Below are 16,073 nucleotides of genomic sequence, written 5' to 3'. Positions count from 1 at the left end.
GCCGTTTGAGAAACAGAAAGGGATCTCGGGAATCAATCAACGGGGCTTTCAGACCGAGCTGGGACGGACCATGGTGGTGTTGTCAACGAGGCTGAGACGGCTTGTTGCACGACCAGGGACGCTGGTTTCTTCCGCTACAGTCCCTCGTCCAACGGCGTGGTTGCATGGACGCCGGAAAGACGGGAAGCGGCAGGAATCTACTGACGTGATATGACCTGTCGTGATTGTGTGTTTGCACAGATCTACAGTGCCTCACTTTGAATCGAGCACATCGAAGCATGGAAGAAAAGCTTGGCGACACTTTTGAGTTGGATTCATTTCATGCACGAGGAGCTATCTAACGAGCGTCATAAAGTGGGAAATCTGCGCAAAGGATCCTCCCCGGAGAAGTTTTTGTTCAGCAGATGATTCGAGACCAAGGCTTGCCCACGCACCGACAAGGCTGACGTTAAGGCTAAGAAAGTTAGACGAACCCTCCAACGTGGCGCCAGTGCTGCCCTCCGATATTTTTTTTCTTCTGGCCACGTCTTGACCGATGGTCATTTCAAAGATCTCGCACAAGGCGTGCTCCCGCCCAAACAAAAGGATAATTCCGCTGGTACCAGTTGACACTATTCTTAATGTCAGCCCGAAGATTATGTTTTTAAATGGAACAAACACGTGACTAACAAGGATCTGCGACCTGCAATTCGGGGGTGAGTAGCCCAGGACCCACCCAGAACGATGTTATGCTTCTTGTCGAAGAAGTCCGCTGCTCCGTCGTTAGTGGCCCGTAGGTGAAGCACCAAGAAATACGATTTTACCTGTGTAGCCGGGATACAGCTGCATGGGCTCAAAACCCTCATGTTTTTCCAGCACAGTGCTAGTCCATTCCCAAACACCACCGAGCTCACCTTGTCCTGCAAGATTGTCGCCATGGGCAGTTACGGGCAGCGGATGCCAGTGTTTGAAGCCAACATTCGCATCTTCAAGGTCAACAAAAAGACGATGAGGGGAAGGACCAACAGATGCGCTGGGCTCGCCATTGGCTGAATGGCGGTGCGGTGGTGTTTCTTCCACACCGTCGTTTATGAGGTGACTGAGTAGTATTAGTGCAAACGATTCCGTGTAGCACTTTGGATTACGTACCCATTGACCGCGGGTATGGTCTCTCCCAGTGCATTCACAAAGTCTTTCACCTTAAGCTCCTCAGCGTATTCATATATGCTCTTTACTTCCTCCATCGTGGGGATTCGACCACCAGCCCAATGTGCGAAGCCCAAAAGTTCGTCGTAGGAAGCCATAACCGGCCAGTCGAGCGCTAGCTTGAGTGGAATGGATCCAAATACGGTCTTAACTTCTTTTCCATCAACAAAATTTTCACCGTTAACAGCAGCATTTGCTACTCCATTCGAGTCGCCGTTCATATGCCCGTTAAAATGACCATTTGGCGTTGACTTGGTGCTCGACCAAGATGCGGGCAGTTTCTCTGAACCAATGGCCTTCAGGTATTCCACATATTCCCCGTTCGTGATGGGTCGGGCCTGTGCAGAGAACGACTTGACTTTCACCCTTCTTTGTGGTTTTTCGTTATCCCAGCCGAAATATCTGTTTGTTGTGGTGTCTTTGTCGTCGTCGTTGAGACCCAAAGTGACCGTGCGAGATGGTACAGTGAACCACTTATTAGGAACAGTCTTCGCTTTCGCTTCGCACGCCAGTGCTTCAAAGTCAGGGTGGATCACCCCCGGAGGAGGCAATGTCTTCTCGCTTTGAATAAGCATGTAAAGAAGGGTCTCTATATGCATAACTTCATGCTCAAAGCTAATCCAAAGCGCCTTACGAATAGCATGACTCGATTCATGCATTCTAGAATCGTAAATTTGCTTCACCTGATCCCTGACCTTGCTCTGGAACGCTAAAATCTCGACCTCCGGCGGCCATTCATCTGGTATCTCACTATGATCGTGGCACAGCTCTGGGTTATCGACATCCGGATCAATGCCTCGTTCAAAAATGCGTTGGTAGTCGCGCAATCCAGCCACTCCTTCGCATGAGGCTTTCTCGAGATGAATCGCTAAGAACGTTGGTATATGTCCCAGGTAAAATATACACGCATTTCTTAATTTGATTGGCTTAGCGAGCAGCTCCTCCTTTGGAATCATTTGCTGGGTAACCAAATCCCAGATGGTCCACAAGTCCTTCCATTCAGCGAGCGTCGGCACCGCGGATGCTGCATATTCCTCTGGTTTAGAGGAGAACTGGACTTTTGGTTTGTATGCCATATGTAGACCTGTTAATATCAGCTTGCTGATCTGCTTCTAGATACCTGGTTGAACGTAGGTAAGAGTACACACAAGTGGTTACATAAATATCATGCAATATTCATGCAAGCCAAGTTACAAAAAAAGCGGGGCAAGGCTGGCAGGGGGAGGAACAAAACTGTACCGTAGTTTGCTTCAGCGTTGGTCCAGGATGCACCCTCGATGAGGCCGGCGCCCTCCCAGAGCCTGCTTCTGTCAATCAAGTCATATTTGAAGCTTTCTTCTATGCGGATTCTTTCCCCAGCCTTGATTAATATCCCGTCGATGTTCATATCCTGCACAGGTGATACAAACGCGTGGTGTTTCCCATTAACCTCATCGTACTCGCCAATTACTCTCCACTTCTCGACGTCAAAGGCGTCGTGACCCAGCAGCTGGTTCGCATGCTGGAGACCGTTGAGGACAAATTCGTGTGTTACTCCTTGGCTATCGTTGTATGCGCGAAAAACTTTGTCAGGATCCTTGCAAGCATCAATGCCAATTAAGAGAACGTCGCTGGTCTGCAGCACATCTGAAAAGCTTCTCAGAAACCGCACGGCCTCATGTCTGGCAAAATTTCCAATGCTCGAGCCCATGCTAAGTATGGCCTTGGATCTTTTGGCAATCTGCTCTGACTTAAGCCATTGAAGACCGTCATCGTAGGTTCCATGAAGGCCAAAGCACTTAACATGCTTGAAAGCACCAACTGGGATTGCAGCAAGTGTTCTCTCAAGCTCAACACGGGAGACATCAAGGGCGTAGTATTCCACTGGTTTCTTTGCTGCTTCAAAGGCGTCCAAGAGGATCTTGATCTTTCTCAGGTTGCTGCTCTGCATTAGCCTCTTCTACTAGCAAACATATATCCCCACAACTCTCGCGTGTCATTCTCACCCGCTACCTAGTTCCAGCACAATTGAGTTTGGGCTGATTCGATCCGCAATGTTGCCTGCCCATTTGTGTAAAACTTCGATCTCTGCATTCGTCAGGTAATACTCGTCGAGAAAGGTAATCTTCTCGAAGAGCTTTAAACCTGGCTCATCGTACAGAAGCAGAGTTGGTAGAGTCTTTCTCCCAGGTCCGGAAGCACGTAGCCCACTTTTGATATCTATGAGCAAATCAAGCTCCTCTCGATCCTGACGGATTTCAATGATGCTCGACAACGGGCTGTGAGGCTTGGCGGCTTTGGTGTGCACGTTGCTAGAAGAGAAATCAGCAAAACCAAGCCCTGCAGAATCTCCAATCATGATTCTCGTAAGAACGTTCGCAAAAAGTCCGGTACTAGTTTCGAGACTGATATTTAAAACCAAAAGAATTGGACGAGCTCAGCTAGAGTGGGCAGAGGTAGACTCGCCAAGATTTTATCCGTTATTCTTCATGTACGATTTCAGGTCGTCGAATTTAAGGGTTTTCATGGAACGAAGTAGGCTGACTATATATAGTTTCATTAACTCCGGTGTCTCTAGATGCAAAAACGCTAATTGAAGAACACGAAGCGTAAGCAACGCCGTAATGTGCCGCTCTAGCATGTGCATAAGGTCATCAGCCCATTGTTCCGGAGAAGCACAACATTCTCGCGACGCGTGCATCCATGGTTTACTGCCTGGAAGCTAGTATCAGGGCAAGCTGCTCAAAGCCAATAAGGTTCCCCTCGTGGCGGAAGTTTCCGCAGTAGAAGGTCTAACGGGACCTGTCCATGACGTCTCGAGCCGTAAAGATGCTCAAGGATGTACGCTCCACAACGAACCTTGTTTAAGGACATTGGAAGAGAGTTATGCAAGTCAGGACAAGGGTAAATGCAGCTAAGTAACAGGTACAAACCAGATTTCCCCTTAGAGACCGTAATGAGCAGTTTTTCGCGTCATGAAATGCGGGGTCGCGGATACAGGCGGAGGAACATTGACAAAAATGATAAGATAATCATGCCGCGAAGACGAAACTTCAGAGAGATTGATTTGGCCCCCTTTCGGGCGGTGTTCCGAAAAGTTGTCAGGTACGAAGGAATGTGCAGCAGATCAAGATCCGGGGAGCGAGCGTGCCAAACCGTTCTGGCCGAATTTGAGATGATGGATACGAGCACGTGAAGCTCGGATCAGATTCCAACCTGGACAAGGACGTCGATCGATGCGGCAAAGTGTGGCGAGGTTATGCGCAAGGCAAAAGCGAAGTCTGATCGATATCGTAAGGCTGATCTCACGGAGATGATCAGGTGAGAGCGCGTACAGCTCGTGCATCCTGCCGTGCTTGATACTGGGATGGATGGAACCGCAGCTCGCTCGCTTATCTGCGATTAGGAATCGACGAAGCACCAGCGATATTGACCTTTTGCAGCCAGAAGTGCCGCCGAGATGGGTGACTCACCAGTGTTTGATGACAAATTGCCGGAGGGTGGAAAGCGTGAGATTCGGGCCATCAATCTCGGGTTTCGCAAACGACGCGGGATGGTGGAGGTACAGAACGTAGCTGACTTCCTCTTCCAGCCTGCACGTTTTCCTAATCTGGTATGCTCATTGAATACGGGGGTACTTGCATTGCTACATACGCAAGCGGCCAGCGCTCCCATCCCCACAGATACTACTTCAATAGTGGTGCTGAATATCATATGGTGTAGTGTGCCACGAAACTCCGTGCTCCGCTAAGACTCCTCTCGACGCCGATTTTCAGATTTCCCCGAGTTCCCCCAGCCGTGAATTTTCTTCCATCATCACAGATCGTTGAGTCTTTCAGGTTTTTATTCATCTCTCTTCATCTTCTTTGGTAGAAACGCCCAACAACCGAGCATAACCGCGAAAAGACCAATACAGATCGGATGCAGGACCCAAGTCCCAGCAGCCTGAGCTACCAAGCCAGTCATGAATGGAGCAATAGCACCTCCAGAGCTTCCAGCACTTGAGACAAAACTGACGCTGCTGGTTTGAATATTGCTCGGCAACAGCCGCAGGAACAGCACGGTTGACGAGGGTGCAATCGGACCTAGCAACAGGCCAACAATTGACACGGCCACTGCATCACCGACGACATTCGGAACCAGCCAGACCACAAGCTCGAAGACAATTGCTCCAATGGCCAGGACAAACAGTGAACGCTTCTCGCCTAGACGGCCGATCGCATGGCTGAATGCAAATCGGCCGACTGTAATGCCCCCCCAGAAGCCCGCTGTGACATATCCAACGCTACTGGGGTTTCCGTGGCGATAATTGATGAGGAAAGATATGACCCAGCCTGAAATCGACACCTCGGCGCCTTGATACGCGAATGTGTAAAGTGCGCCTACCAGAGTGACACGGCTTTTCAAGGCCATGGCAAGTAAGCGAGGCTTGCTAGGCATTCCAGCACTAGCCGTGCGATGTAGAGCATGGAGTAGACGTGAAGTTGCTTCCCTCTCATAGTCCCAGAACGCCCATCCGTCAAATAGAAAGCAGATGACCCTCAGTCCAACAGCGACACAGTAAAATCTTGACCACAGTATGCCCCTCGAGACAATTGTAGTAGCAACAATGGGGCCAACTGTGGCACCGATTCCATACGCCCCTTGCGCGAAACCTAGCAAGACGGTCGAGTCCGCCAGTGTACCCACAAACACATTGTTCATGGCAAGCGTAAGCGCAAAAGCAAAGCCCAGGAAGTAGAACGATACGACAACAAGCGGGAACGGTGGAGTGCAGACGGTAATGGTATAGCCAACAATGAGCAGAGCTTCTGCCAACATCAAGGTCTTTGCTCGTCCAATTTTGTGAAGAATCATATCCGCGACAAACGCTGCGCTGAGAAAACCCACTGCGTTCGTGACGAAGATTAACGAAACCACGGCATAGCCGATGTTATAGTGTGTCTCCATGTATGGAATCAGAGCGCCAGCTGCGCCGTCGGAGAACCCATTTCCAAAATATGTGAGGGATACACACGGAACTCGCCACTTGTTCATGGGCGGACTACACCAGCTAGCAACAATAGGCACGGCGAGGTCTTCGCTTGGCGTTGGAGGCCGACTGATCAAATAGTCTCGCTGAGTCCCTGGCGTTGCAGGCACGATTGGTGTCTGTGTACCCGTTTGCGAGCCCGAGGTATCATTGTTCAGAATGCCGAATTCTAGGTTGTCTAATTCCAGTGGCGAAGGCGGAGGAAAGTGTTTTGCATGCGCTGTTGGTGGTTGACTGACTTCATTGGGTCGTGACTCGATAGTGACCAGCGCGCCGAAGTGAGAAGTCATAATGCTGGACTTTTTTTAACAGTACCAGGCAAAAAAAAGAGAACAAATTCTTGTTCACAGAAAGATCTTCTTAACGAGAGGAGAGGTACAGCATTGAACACTCGCAGCTGGCTGTTCACCATAAATGGGACCCTATTCATCACATGTCAAACCCTATCGTCACTCTTACCCTAGTTTTCATAGAATTTTCAGACTTGTTGAACGTTGGTGCATGCCATGTGGATCCAATCGAGACCAAGATGTTACTGTAAACGGACATCCTTCCGCCTGGTCGGAAGATTGTACAGCGAGCGGTAGATCAACCATTGGTACAGATGCACTGACAACCGTTCATGACCCGGCAAAGTAGCTCCATCGTGACAGTCAAAGAACGTCGATATGGAAATCATAGCCGCAAAAAGACATTGACTGGAACGCGTTTCTGAAAAAGAGATGCCGGTGGGCGGCGATGTGCAGTGTTCAGGATTTTACACGTCGGCAGCTCGAATGAACCCGAAAGGACGAGCCAGATTACAAATACGGGTCATAGTATCGCCATAAAAGCCGATAACGTCTGCTGTGGTCTTGCCACAATATTGCAGGCAATGTTCGGGGATTTGGGCCTCTGAGATGAGGCTGACCGTGGCTGAGATGAGGGTTAGAAGCTGGAGAAGGAAAATTCATGCCTCAGGCGTGCAGGCAGCAAATGACGAGACACCAAACAACACCTACCAGGTTGAGCTTGTACAAGCCCATCACGACAAGAAATAGACAAGATACCCAACCGGAACATATTCGAGGAGTGCCTTTCCCGCATCTACCTGCGCCTCTTGAGCTTCTTCGTCGCCTCGTCGAAGACACCACGTTGCCTACGACCGATCCTCCTATTTTGAGCTTCATCCTTGCGTAGTCTTGGGCCGACAGCACAAGTCACTAACGACAATATTCATAAAGGCTTAGACAAGTGATACCCATAGTACCGCCGCAACTGAGTATACAAGCAATATGGATTCACCTATGCAGGATGTCGACCGGATTCCAGAGCCGGCAGCATCGTCGGCTCCCCTCGAACCAACAACCATTCCCACACTTGACGGGTGGATTGAAAGCTTAATGAACTGCAAGCAGCTTTCGGAGCAAGATGTGCAGAGGCTTTGCGACAAGGTATGAATCATACTAAAGGTTGTCCGGGAGTGGGGAGAATCTTTGTTGCTGAGCTAATATGAGCACACGACAGGCTCGAGAGATATTGCAAGAGGAGTCCAATGTGCAGCCAGTAGTAAGTACCAGGAAACAGCGACATGGTGATCATTCGTGGCCTAATGCTTTGCTAGAAATGTCCAGTCACCGTCTGTGGCGATATACATGGGCAGTTCCACGACTTGATGGAGCTGTTCAAAATTGGTGGCCCAAATCCAGATACCAACTATCTTTTCATGGGTATGTATACGTCAACTGTCGCCTAAAAGCTCGTTCTCATCGAATCAGGTGACTACGTTGACCGTGGATACTTCTCCGTTGAGACTGTCACCCTTCTCGTAGCTCTCAAAATTCGTTATCCTCAACGAATCACCATTCTGCGAGGCAACCACGAGTCGCGCCAGATCACTCAAGTTTATGGCTTCTATGATGAGTGCCTCAGGAAGTACGGAAATGCCAATGTGTGGAAGTACTTCACTGATCTCTTCGATTTCCTTCCCCTCACTGCACTGATTGAGAACCAAATTTTCTGTCTTCACGGGGGTCTCTCACCCAGCATCGATACCCTTGACAACATACGTGCTCTGGACAGAATACAGGAGGTTCCTCACGAAGGTCCCATGTGCGATCTGCTCTGGTCCGACCCGGATGATCGCTGTGGCTGGGGTATCTCGCCACGGGGGGCGGGCTATACATTTGGACAGGATATCTCGGAAGCATTCAATCATAACAACGGCTTGACGCTGGTTGCAAGAGCCCACCAGTTAGTTATGGAAGGTTATAACTGGTCACAAGACAGGAATGTGGTTACCATCTTCTCCGCGCCAAATTACTGTTACAGATGCGGTAATCAGGCAGCGATAATGGAGATTGATGAGCATCTAAAATATACATTGTAAGTTTAACGCTGCGGCAACATCAACGAATCGATAGCTAACAAGTGCAACAGCCTACAATTCGACCCGTGCCCAAGAGCTGGTGAGCCAATGGTCTCGCGCAGGACGCCCGACTATTTCCTCTAATCAATGCACCATCATCATACATATTGCACTACAGGGCTGTTTCGCACCAAAAGAAGTGTACATGTTGAGCCCAGACGTCTCACCCCTTTTCGCCCCGGGTGGTGAACAGGAAGGCTGCATTCACGATCATGCGTTTCTTCGAGAAAATTACCCGCATTTAGCATGTGGTCTCTAGGAGGATCCTTGGGCAGCGAATACTGCGATTGTGGCTGTTGCTGCTGCATATGAGGAGGTGGTTGTGCATTTGGCTGTCTGTACGATTAGCATGAAGAATAGACAAAATGACTTGAGGAATAATGGATGATTTCGGCGTTTTCGAAAAGTGTAGCAGTTGTCACGCTGAATACTCTCCCTTAATGCTATTGGATCAGTTATATGGCCGTTATCTTTCGAGCTTCTGATGGCCCTCTCCCCGCATTTCATCCCAAGCGGTTGATTTGCCTGGAAAGTCCAGGGTTGAAGACGTCGTCGCCGGATCTAGCAATATGATTGAATATGTCACGTGAGTGGCATAAGAGAATCGCGCTAGCCCGAGATTTCGCTTGGCAAGCGCGACTTGGACGCGTCGCACCTTCCCTCACAATTTGCTTTACTCTCCATCGTGAATAGTGACCACTTTTCCAATTTTACAACCACCGCAGCCATGTCTTCCTTCATTGACGGCATATTTGGCTCAGATCAGCCCAATCCAAGCACGCCTGCTTCGAGTGGGCTTCCTCAGGCGAGGAGGAGAGTCGATCGCTCATCATCAAGACCAAGGGGTCCGCCATCTGAGAGCGCCGGCGCCCCGAGTGAGATCGACGGCTTCCATGACGACGAGATTGTTGGTGCCAGAGGCACAATTCCAAGGCCTCGAGGCCCCCCAGGCGATATCCCCAAGGTGGTTGACAGGTTAGGGGAGGCACTAGTGGGGATTTTCGAGACATTCCTTGAGAAGTGGGTATTACGAATAGAATGCGCACTACGCCTTTTACTTACTGTATGCAGCTACACAGAAGACCCATCCTCGTCGGGTGTGCCGACTTCTAGTGTGTTAGGAACAGATAAATATTACATCGCTCAGATACATGGGCTGCGCACATATGGCCTCTCGACGCTCTATGTTGATTTTAGACATATTATGCGGTACAATGGCGGCGAACTATCGGATGCCGTTCTGGGACACTACTACAGGTTCTTACCGTATATGACACGCGCGCTGAACAACAAGATTGCCGAGCATGAGCCACAGTACTACCGTCAGCACAGGCAACCAAACTCGAACACTTCTGCTGCATCACTGGCAGGCAATGCAGACACACAAGCCTCAGATATGGCAAAAGACACAATTAACCAACCTACGGACAAGCTGTTCACGCTCGCGTTTTACAATCTGCCTTTAGTCACCCGTGTTCGCCAATTAAGAACGAATCAGATTGGCCATCTGCTTTCAATATCTGGAACCGTGACAAGAACCTCTGAGGTTCGTCCCGAACTCTCCTCTGCAACGTTTATCTGCGAAGTCTGCAACACGGTGGTACCCAACATTGAGCAGACTTTCCGCTATACCGAACCTACACAGTGCCCCAATCTGACTTGCGGCAACCGAACGGGCTGGAGATTGGATGTCAGACAGAGCACATTCGTGGACTGGCAAAAAGTCCGTATCCAGGAGAACAGCTCCGAAATTCCTACTGGAAGCATGCCTCGAACTATGGATGTCATTCTTCGAGGTGAGATGGTTGATAGAGCTAAAGCTGGCGAGAAATGCATTTTCACCGGTACATTGATCGTCATTCCCGACGTTAGTCAATTCAGAGTTCCAGGTACACGTGTAACTGCAACAAGAGACAATTCCGGAGCTCCAAGGGGCGCTGATGTTGGTGGTAGTGGCGTTACTGGACTCAAAGCGCTCGGCGTTCGGGATCTTACATATAGGCTTGCTTTTATGGCATGTATGGTCACGCCAGACACGTCAACACCAGGTCAGAGCACGGCACAGCTTAATGGCCAAGCAGATAACATCCTGGCATCTCTCGGACAGTCCGTACCTCTAGACTCCAGCACTGGCGAAGAAGCTCAGGCCGCGTACCTTGCAACACTTTCGCCAGCAGAGATCCAAGACTTGAGGGATATGGTTCACATGCCGAATATTTTCATGCGACTGGTTGACTCCATTGCACCTATGGTTTATGGCCACCAGGTAATCAAGAAGGGTCTTTTATTACAGCTGATGGGTGGTGTGAGCAAGTCTACCAAGGAAGGTATGGCTCTCAGAGGAGATATCAATATCTGCATAGTCGGTGATCCATCTACGAGCAAGTCACAATTCCTCAAGTACATCTGCTCCTTCCTACCTCGGGCTGTATATACCTCAGGCAAAGCTTCTTCAGCGGCAGGTCTTACGGCTGCTGTGGTTAAAGATGAGGAGACTGGCGAATTTACCATTGAGGCAGGCGCACTTATGCTGGCAGACAATGGAATATGTGCCATTGATGAGTTCGATAAGATGGACATTGCTGATCAAGTCGCGATCCACGAAGCAATGGAACAACAGACAATCTCAATTGCCAAAGCAGGCATCCAGGCTACTCTTAATGCACGAACAAGCATTCTTGCTGCAGCAAACCCAGTTGGTGGCCGATACAATAGAAAGGCTACTCTCCGAGCGAACATCAACATGAGCGCCCCAATCATGTCGCGATTTGATTTGTTCTTTGTGGTTCTGGATGAGTGTGATGAGAATATCGATCGTCATCTCGCGGAGCACATTGTTGGTGTCCATCGTTTACGGGATGATGCCGTACAGCCGGAATTCAGTACCGAGCAGTTGCAGCGTTACATCCGCTTTGCGCGAACATTCCGTCCAGAATTCACACCTGAGGCGAAGGTAACCCTTGTTGAGAAGTACAAAGAGCTTCGTGCAGATGATGCTCAAGGTGGCATTGGGCGGAACAGCTACAGAATCACCGTGCGTCAACTTGAGAGTATGATCCGTCTCAGCGAAGCTATCGCAAAGGCGAATTGCGTCACCGAAGTCACCCCTGAGTTTGTACGTGAGGCATACAACCTGCTCCGTCAATCAATCATCTCCGTTGAGAAGGATGACGTTGAGGTCGAAGAGGATGATGTACCCGGTGATTCCCGAAATGGTGAGGTAGACCAAACCATGGAGAATGGTGTGAACGACAGAGCAGAATCAGTCACACCAGCACCAAGGAAAGAGAAGACGAAGATAACGTACGACAAATATATGAGCATTCTTAACACGATGGTAAGACGTGTCAATGAAGATCAGTTGTCAGCTGAAGATGGTGTTGAGGAAGAGGAATTACTTGTGTGGTACTTGGAGCAACGTGAGCAAGAGATAGAGACTCAAGAGGATCTTGAAACAGAAAGAGACCTAGCCAGAAAGGTTCTAAGAAGGATGGTCAAGGTATGTCCCCAGCACTTTATTTCAGCTCAAACATAGCTGATAGATGATTTACAGGACAACATCCTCATGCAAATCCGTGGCGAAGGCTTAGCAGATGAAAACGGTCAGCCACTAGAACAGGGCAAGGTTAAGTACGTTCTGCACCCTAATTGTGCAGTCGAAGAAATGGGCTGAGATGGTTATTTGGATATGGAGTTTAAGCGATTAACGGATGATGTAATTGATACCTGTTAGCAAAGAATAACGAGGCAATGTGATGGAAAATGGCGCGCACGAAGTCGGTGCATTGGCTGCATGACAGCAAATCGCTTAGATTATTTAAACGCATTTCGCAATCTAGATCTCGTCTTCGACATCCCTTTGGCTTTGGCGGTCGTTGCAACGTGAAGAAATGAAGGCTGATGCATTTATCGACCGATCTCCGTCATTCAGTATCCTTCATGCTCATTTTGTTGAAGACGTTACGGAGTTGCTTATCATTTAAATCTAAGACTGGAGTATCACATGGCTTACCAACAAATATGAACTGAACGTGGATGCAATCCACTTCCTCATGTTCAAAAGAAGCAAGCATTCAGTCAATAGGGATCCTTCAAGTAAGATGGTCGCACTAAAGCTTGGACCGAGATTTGCTTGGATATGTATGTCCCAGTCTAGACCCAGCAGGATGCACTGTACCGCGATTCAGCATCCATTGCCATGAAAATGATAACTTGTCTGTCCATGGGCATGCGATCCGATGGACCGCACGATAAGAGAAAGAGAACTGACGCATGCTGATCAAAACCTTAGCAACCGAGCTATCCGAAACACGATCGTAATAACGAGCGCCAACATCTCTTCGTCGTTGCAAAAAATCCGTACGAAATCAAACTTCAGCAAACCTCGAGCTCATCAGCTCATCCACGTGCGAATGTTGTGCCTTGACGTTCTCCTCTTCCTGCTCCTGCAGAAGGACCGCCAAGACTTCGATTGGTGGCTTCAAGCCTAACTTATGCGCTCTCTTCCATCGTTTTATCCGTGCGATTCCTACGCACGGCTAATTTTTCAGGTTAGTTTATAGATCGGAGGACGGGAGAAGCTGTAGTTACGTACGCCATACCGCCCGTCCGTGTCGAACTCTCTACAGATCTTCTCGTGCAGACTGAGGCCGTCCTGATGCACTCTTGGCGCCTTCCTCAGACTTTCCTTCTCCTGCCAGTACTTTTTGATCTGCGCCTCCTTCACCTTGCTCGCCTCCACCTCTTCTGGCGTCAGCGGCGCCTCCGCTTCTGTCTTCGCTTGCTTCGCGATCGAAACCTCCGTAGTCGTCGACTTCTTGACGTCGGGCTCCGCCTCGGTCGGAATCTCAATCGCATCCGCAGGGCCCAAAGCCGGCGAATCTTGTTTTAGCTTGCCCGATGCGATCCCACTCCCGGGCTTGGTGATTTTGTTGGACTTGCCATGGAAGGCGAGGGTAGATTGCGATCTCGACTTCGCCTTCGAGGACGCGGTCGGGCCACCCGATGTGCGGCGTTTTGCTGCGGGCATGTTTTATTCAGTCACGGCGTCGGTCTTCCCTTTGGATGCTACGGGGTCTGCGGTGGTGAGAAACACTGGCCGGTCTTTTTGGTGGTGACGTTCACAGGCATTGGCCGCGGTGGTGAGTGAGCACGGTCCGCTCGTTTCCCAGGTGACAGAACGCGACCCCGACGCCAAGAACGCCTTGGACGCTTCGCGTCAACGCGTGACCACCAAGCAAACAATTAGTTGTCCTCCTTTGGCACAGTAAGTCTGAACCCGCTCATTTCCTGACGCTTCGTTGATGCAATAATATGCCGCCTCGAAATTTGTCGTCGTCGAAAGCCTTCAAGTTGGCCGCTCTGAAGGTCCGTCTCAGGACTACTTAAGATTCATGTCCCTCGAAGTAGGCTTCCCAATGACGGATTGCAACACTTTCAACGGCATCAGCCATGCCTTTTCGCGGTTAAGGGTACAATACGATATGATTTAGTTTTGATTGTCACCACCTACTGGCTACGGGGAGAACTGTTCCGATTTTGGGTCTAGAGTCAACAAAGTTGGCTGAGCGCAGTGCTTCTGAGACAGTGCTCTCCTCGGACACGTGAGCATCGGAGTCGCTGATATTGGGCCACCTTTGGATTGCGACAAGGGTATGGGAAGTCTGCGGATTCGTAGATGAAGGCATACCAGTTCCTGAAAGAACCTTCTTACACGACTTATCGCATGTAGCCAAACGGGGACAAAGATCAAGCCTTCGACGAAGTTACATCGCAGCCTCTCCAAGTATTCTGCTATGGCCTGACATTTTAATGGATTTTGCGCTCAAAAACTTCACTTCAATGCATATTTTCAAGAGTCAAAATCAAAAGAATGTTGCCTTGCTTAATGCTCCGTTTTTTGAATAGGCTGACGCGATAAGATGAGACCTAACATCTGAATACTTTGGTTTGCGTTGCATGGTAGCCAAATCTAGAGCTTGTGTTAACTCTAGCATATATCGATCATGCCATTCCTCGATTTTACCGCGAATATCTATGCTCCTAAATTTTTCTGAATCCCAAACAGCACTGTTCTTGAAGTGGTATTAGCGTTGCACTATGTATGCGCCCACAGTGGAAACTTTTGGCATTTGACGGCGGCGACTTGTTCAAGCTTGTGGTTGTCTCTGGTAAAGCTATGGTAGCTTTCCCTCCTTCAGCGGCCCAAAGACTTCCGTCCATAGTTCGCTGGCTTCTCCCAAATGATATCCCAGAGTTACGTCGGCCATGCTCTTACCTTCGCCCATCGCCTCCAGCTGCCCGATTAAGTTGTCCAGACCGAACGCCTTGCCCACGGCTTGCGTTGCGCCGGCTTCAAACATGACATGGACGACGTGCACGTGGAAGTGGTAGTACGTGGGCTGGTAGTGCACGTATAGTTTCAACTGGTCCCGCTCTACATCCGGGTACAGCTTGTGGGTGGCGCTCAAGATCTTCGCGGACATGTCCTTCAGCCAAGGGACGTGCGCGTGCGAGAGGTCGCGAAGCGACCAGATGTCCCTCCGCTCGACGAGCGCGAGGACGTGTAGGTTCAGCAGCGTCGTCCTGTCCCAGTTCAGGTCCGGGAGGATGAGGAAGCCGTCCGGGCCGGGCTCGCGGAAGAACACGTCGTCCTGCTCGGTGCGGCCCTCGAGGATGTTGTACATCCAGTCCAGCCGTCCGTCGGACCGCTGCCTCTCCATGTACGGCCTCACGTACTTGCGATACACCTCCGGGGTCTCGCTGACCATGCGGAGCAGCTGCTGAGAGTACTTCTTGACGTGCTTCGGCGTGCACGGATAGATGAGGTTGACCTTCAGGTCCGGCGGCTGCTTGGTCGCCGCGCCGTCCTCGACAGGCGTGGACGTTGCCGAGGTCGACGACGAGGCCATAAACCAGAAGTAGATGTCATTGTTACCCAGATTCTTGATCTTCGAAAGCGACTGGGCAAGCGACGAGACGTGCGCAACGTCGTTTGCGAACGGCGCTCTCTCTACCACAAGCAGCGCTGGTTTGGACGCTATGCTACCCAAGAGCGATATGCGACGTCCAGCTTGGTCTGTTGATGGACGGAAAGGTACATTAGCTTATATTTTATTTATTCTCTATAGGCGATTTCAGACGAGACGATTCTAGTCACCTTGATTGAGCAGCCTCTCGAATACGAATTGAGGTATCAAAGCCTCGGCCTCAGCTGCGGGTAGGCTGCCTTCTCCCATCTTCACCCAAAGCAAAAGGTTATATAATGTACGATGTGGAGATTTGGTTGTGATTCGATTCGTTAATTTTTTTTTTCCTTTGTTTTGATTTACGTTTTTCGTGGTCGCGGCAGTGTCGGTTGGCCCGAAAATTTATCACATTCGGCAGGTAAAGTTTTTGATTGACTCGAAGGTTGTTGGTAGCGTTTTCGATTGGGATGATTCACGAGAAGAACGCAAAAGAAAAAAACAG

General features: G+C 49.8%; 6 protein-coding genes across 6 annotated transcripts; 2 read left to right on the top strand and 4 right to left on the bottom strand.

The window, feature by feature from the left end:
• Window positions 1-291: 291 nt before the first annotated feature.
• Window positions 292-3,972, bottom strand: PV09_06758 (dimethylhistidine N-methyltransferase). The gene is made up of 6 exons (XM_016360447.1): window positions 3,171-3,972; window positions 2,425-3,104; window positions 1,129-2,269; window positions 804-1,078; window positions 670-751; window positions 292-611 (listed from the first exon to the last, which is right to left on the bottom strand). The coding sequence occupies exons 1-6, from the start codon at window positions 3,521-3,523 to the stop codon at window positions 545-547; spliced, it is 2,598 nt and encodes an 865-aa protein (XP_016211786.1). The 5' UTR covers window positions 3,524-3,972; the 3' UTR covers window positions 292-544.
• Window positions 3,973-4,790: 818 nt separating this feature from the next.
• Window positions 4,791-6,696, bottom strand: PV09_06757 (uncharacterized protein). The gene has a single exon (XM_016360446.1). It carries the CDS (start codon window positions 6,484-6,486, stop codon window positions 5,008-5,010), a length of 1,479 nt encoding a protein of 492 aa, XP_016211785.1. The 5' UTR covers window positions 6,487-6,696; the 3' UTR covers window positions 4,791-5,007.
• A 380-nt stretch (window positions 6,697-7,076) lies between these two features.
• PV09_06756 (serine/threonine-protein phosphatase PP2A catalytic subunit) lies at window positions 7,077-9,066 on the top strand. Its single transcript, XM_016360445.1, has 5 exons — window positions 7,077-7,629; window positions 7,703-7,744; window positions 7,800-7,905; window positions 7,954-8,560; window positions 8,615-9,066. The coding sequence occupies exons 1-5, from the start codon at window positions 7,471-7,473 to the stop codon at window positions 8,685-8,687; spliced, it is 987 nt and encodes a 328-aa protein (XP_016211784.1). The 5' UTR covers window positions 7,077-7,470; the 3' UTR covers window positions 8,688-9,066.
• A 221-nt stretch (window positions 9,067-9,287) lies between these two features.
• On the top strand, window positions 9,288-12,456 carry PV09_06755 (uncharacterized protein). The gene is made up of 3 exons (XM_016360444.1): window positions 9,288-9,623; window positions 9,675-12,102; window positions 12,157-12,456. The coding sequence occupies exons 1-3, from the start codon at window positions 9,331-9,333 to the stop codon at window positions 12,274-12,276; spliced, it is 2,841 nt and encodes a 946-aa protein (XP_016211783.1). The 5' UTR covers window positions 9,288-9,330; the 3' UTR covers window positions 12,277-12,456.
• PV09_06754 (uncharacterized protein) lies at window positions 12,383-13,802 on the bottom strand. Its single transcript, XM_016360443.1, has 2 exons — window positions 13,198-13,802; window positions 12,383-13,141 (listed from the first exon to the last, which is right to left on the bottom strand). The coding sequence occupies exons 1-2, from the start codon at window positions 13,630-13,632 to the stop codon at window positions 12,971-12,973; spliced, it is 606 nt and encodes a 201-aa protein (XP_016211782.1). The 5' UTR covers window positions 13,633-13,802; the 3' UTR covers window positions 12,383-12,970.
• A 677-nt stretch (window positions 13,803-14,479) lies between these two features.
• On the bottom strand, window positions 14,480-16,001 carry PV09_06753 (uncharacterized protein). The gene is made up of 2 exons (XM_016360442.1): window positions 15,763-16,001; window positions 14,480-15,681 (listed from the first exon to the last, which is right to left on the bottom strand). Exons 1-2 carry the CDS (start codon window positions 15,839-15,841, stop codon window positions 14,780-14,782), a joined length of 981 nt encoding a protein of 326 aa, XP_016211781.1. The 5' UTR covers window positions 15,842-16,001; the 3' UTR covers window positions 14,480-14,779.
• Window positions 16,002-16,073: the final 72 nt, after the last annotated feature.

This window comes from Verruconis gallopava, assembly GCF_000836295.1.
Source record: "Verruconis gallopava strain CBS 43764 unplaced genomic scaffold supercont1.24, whole genome shotgun sequence".
NCBI lineage: Eukaryota > Fungi > Ascomycota > Dothideomycetes > Venturiales > Sympoventuriaceae > Verruconis > Verruconis gallopava.
The sequence above is the reverse complement of the archived record's forward strand: the minus strand, read 5'-3'. Positions and strand labels throughout refer to the sequence as shown.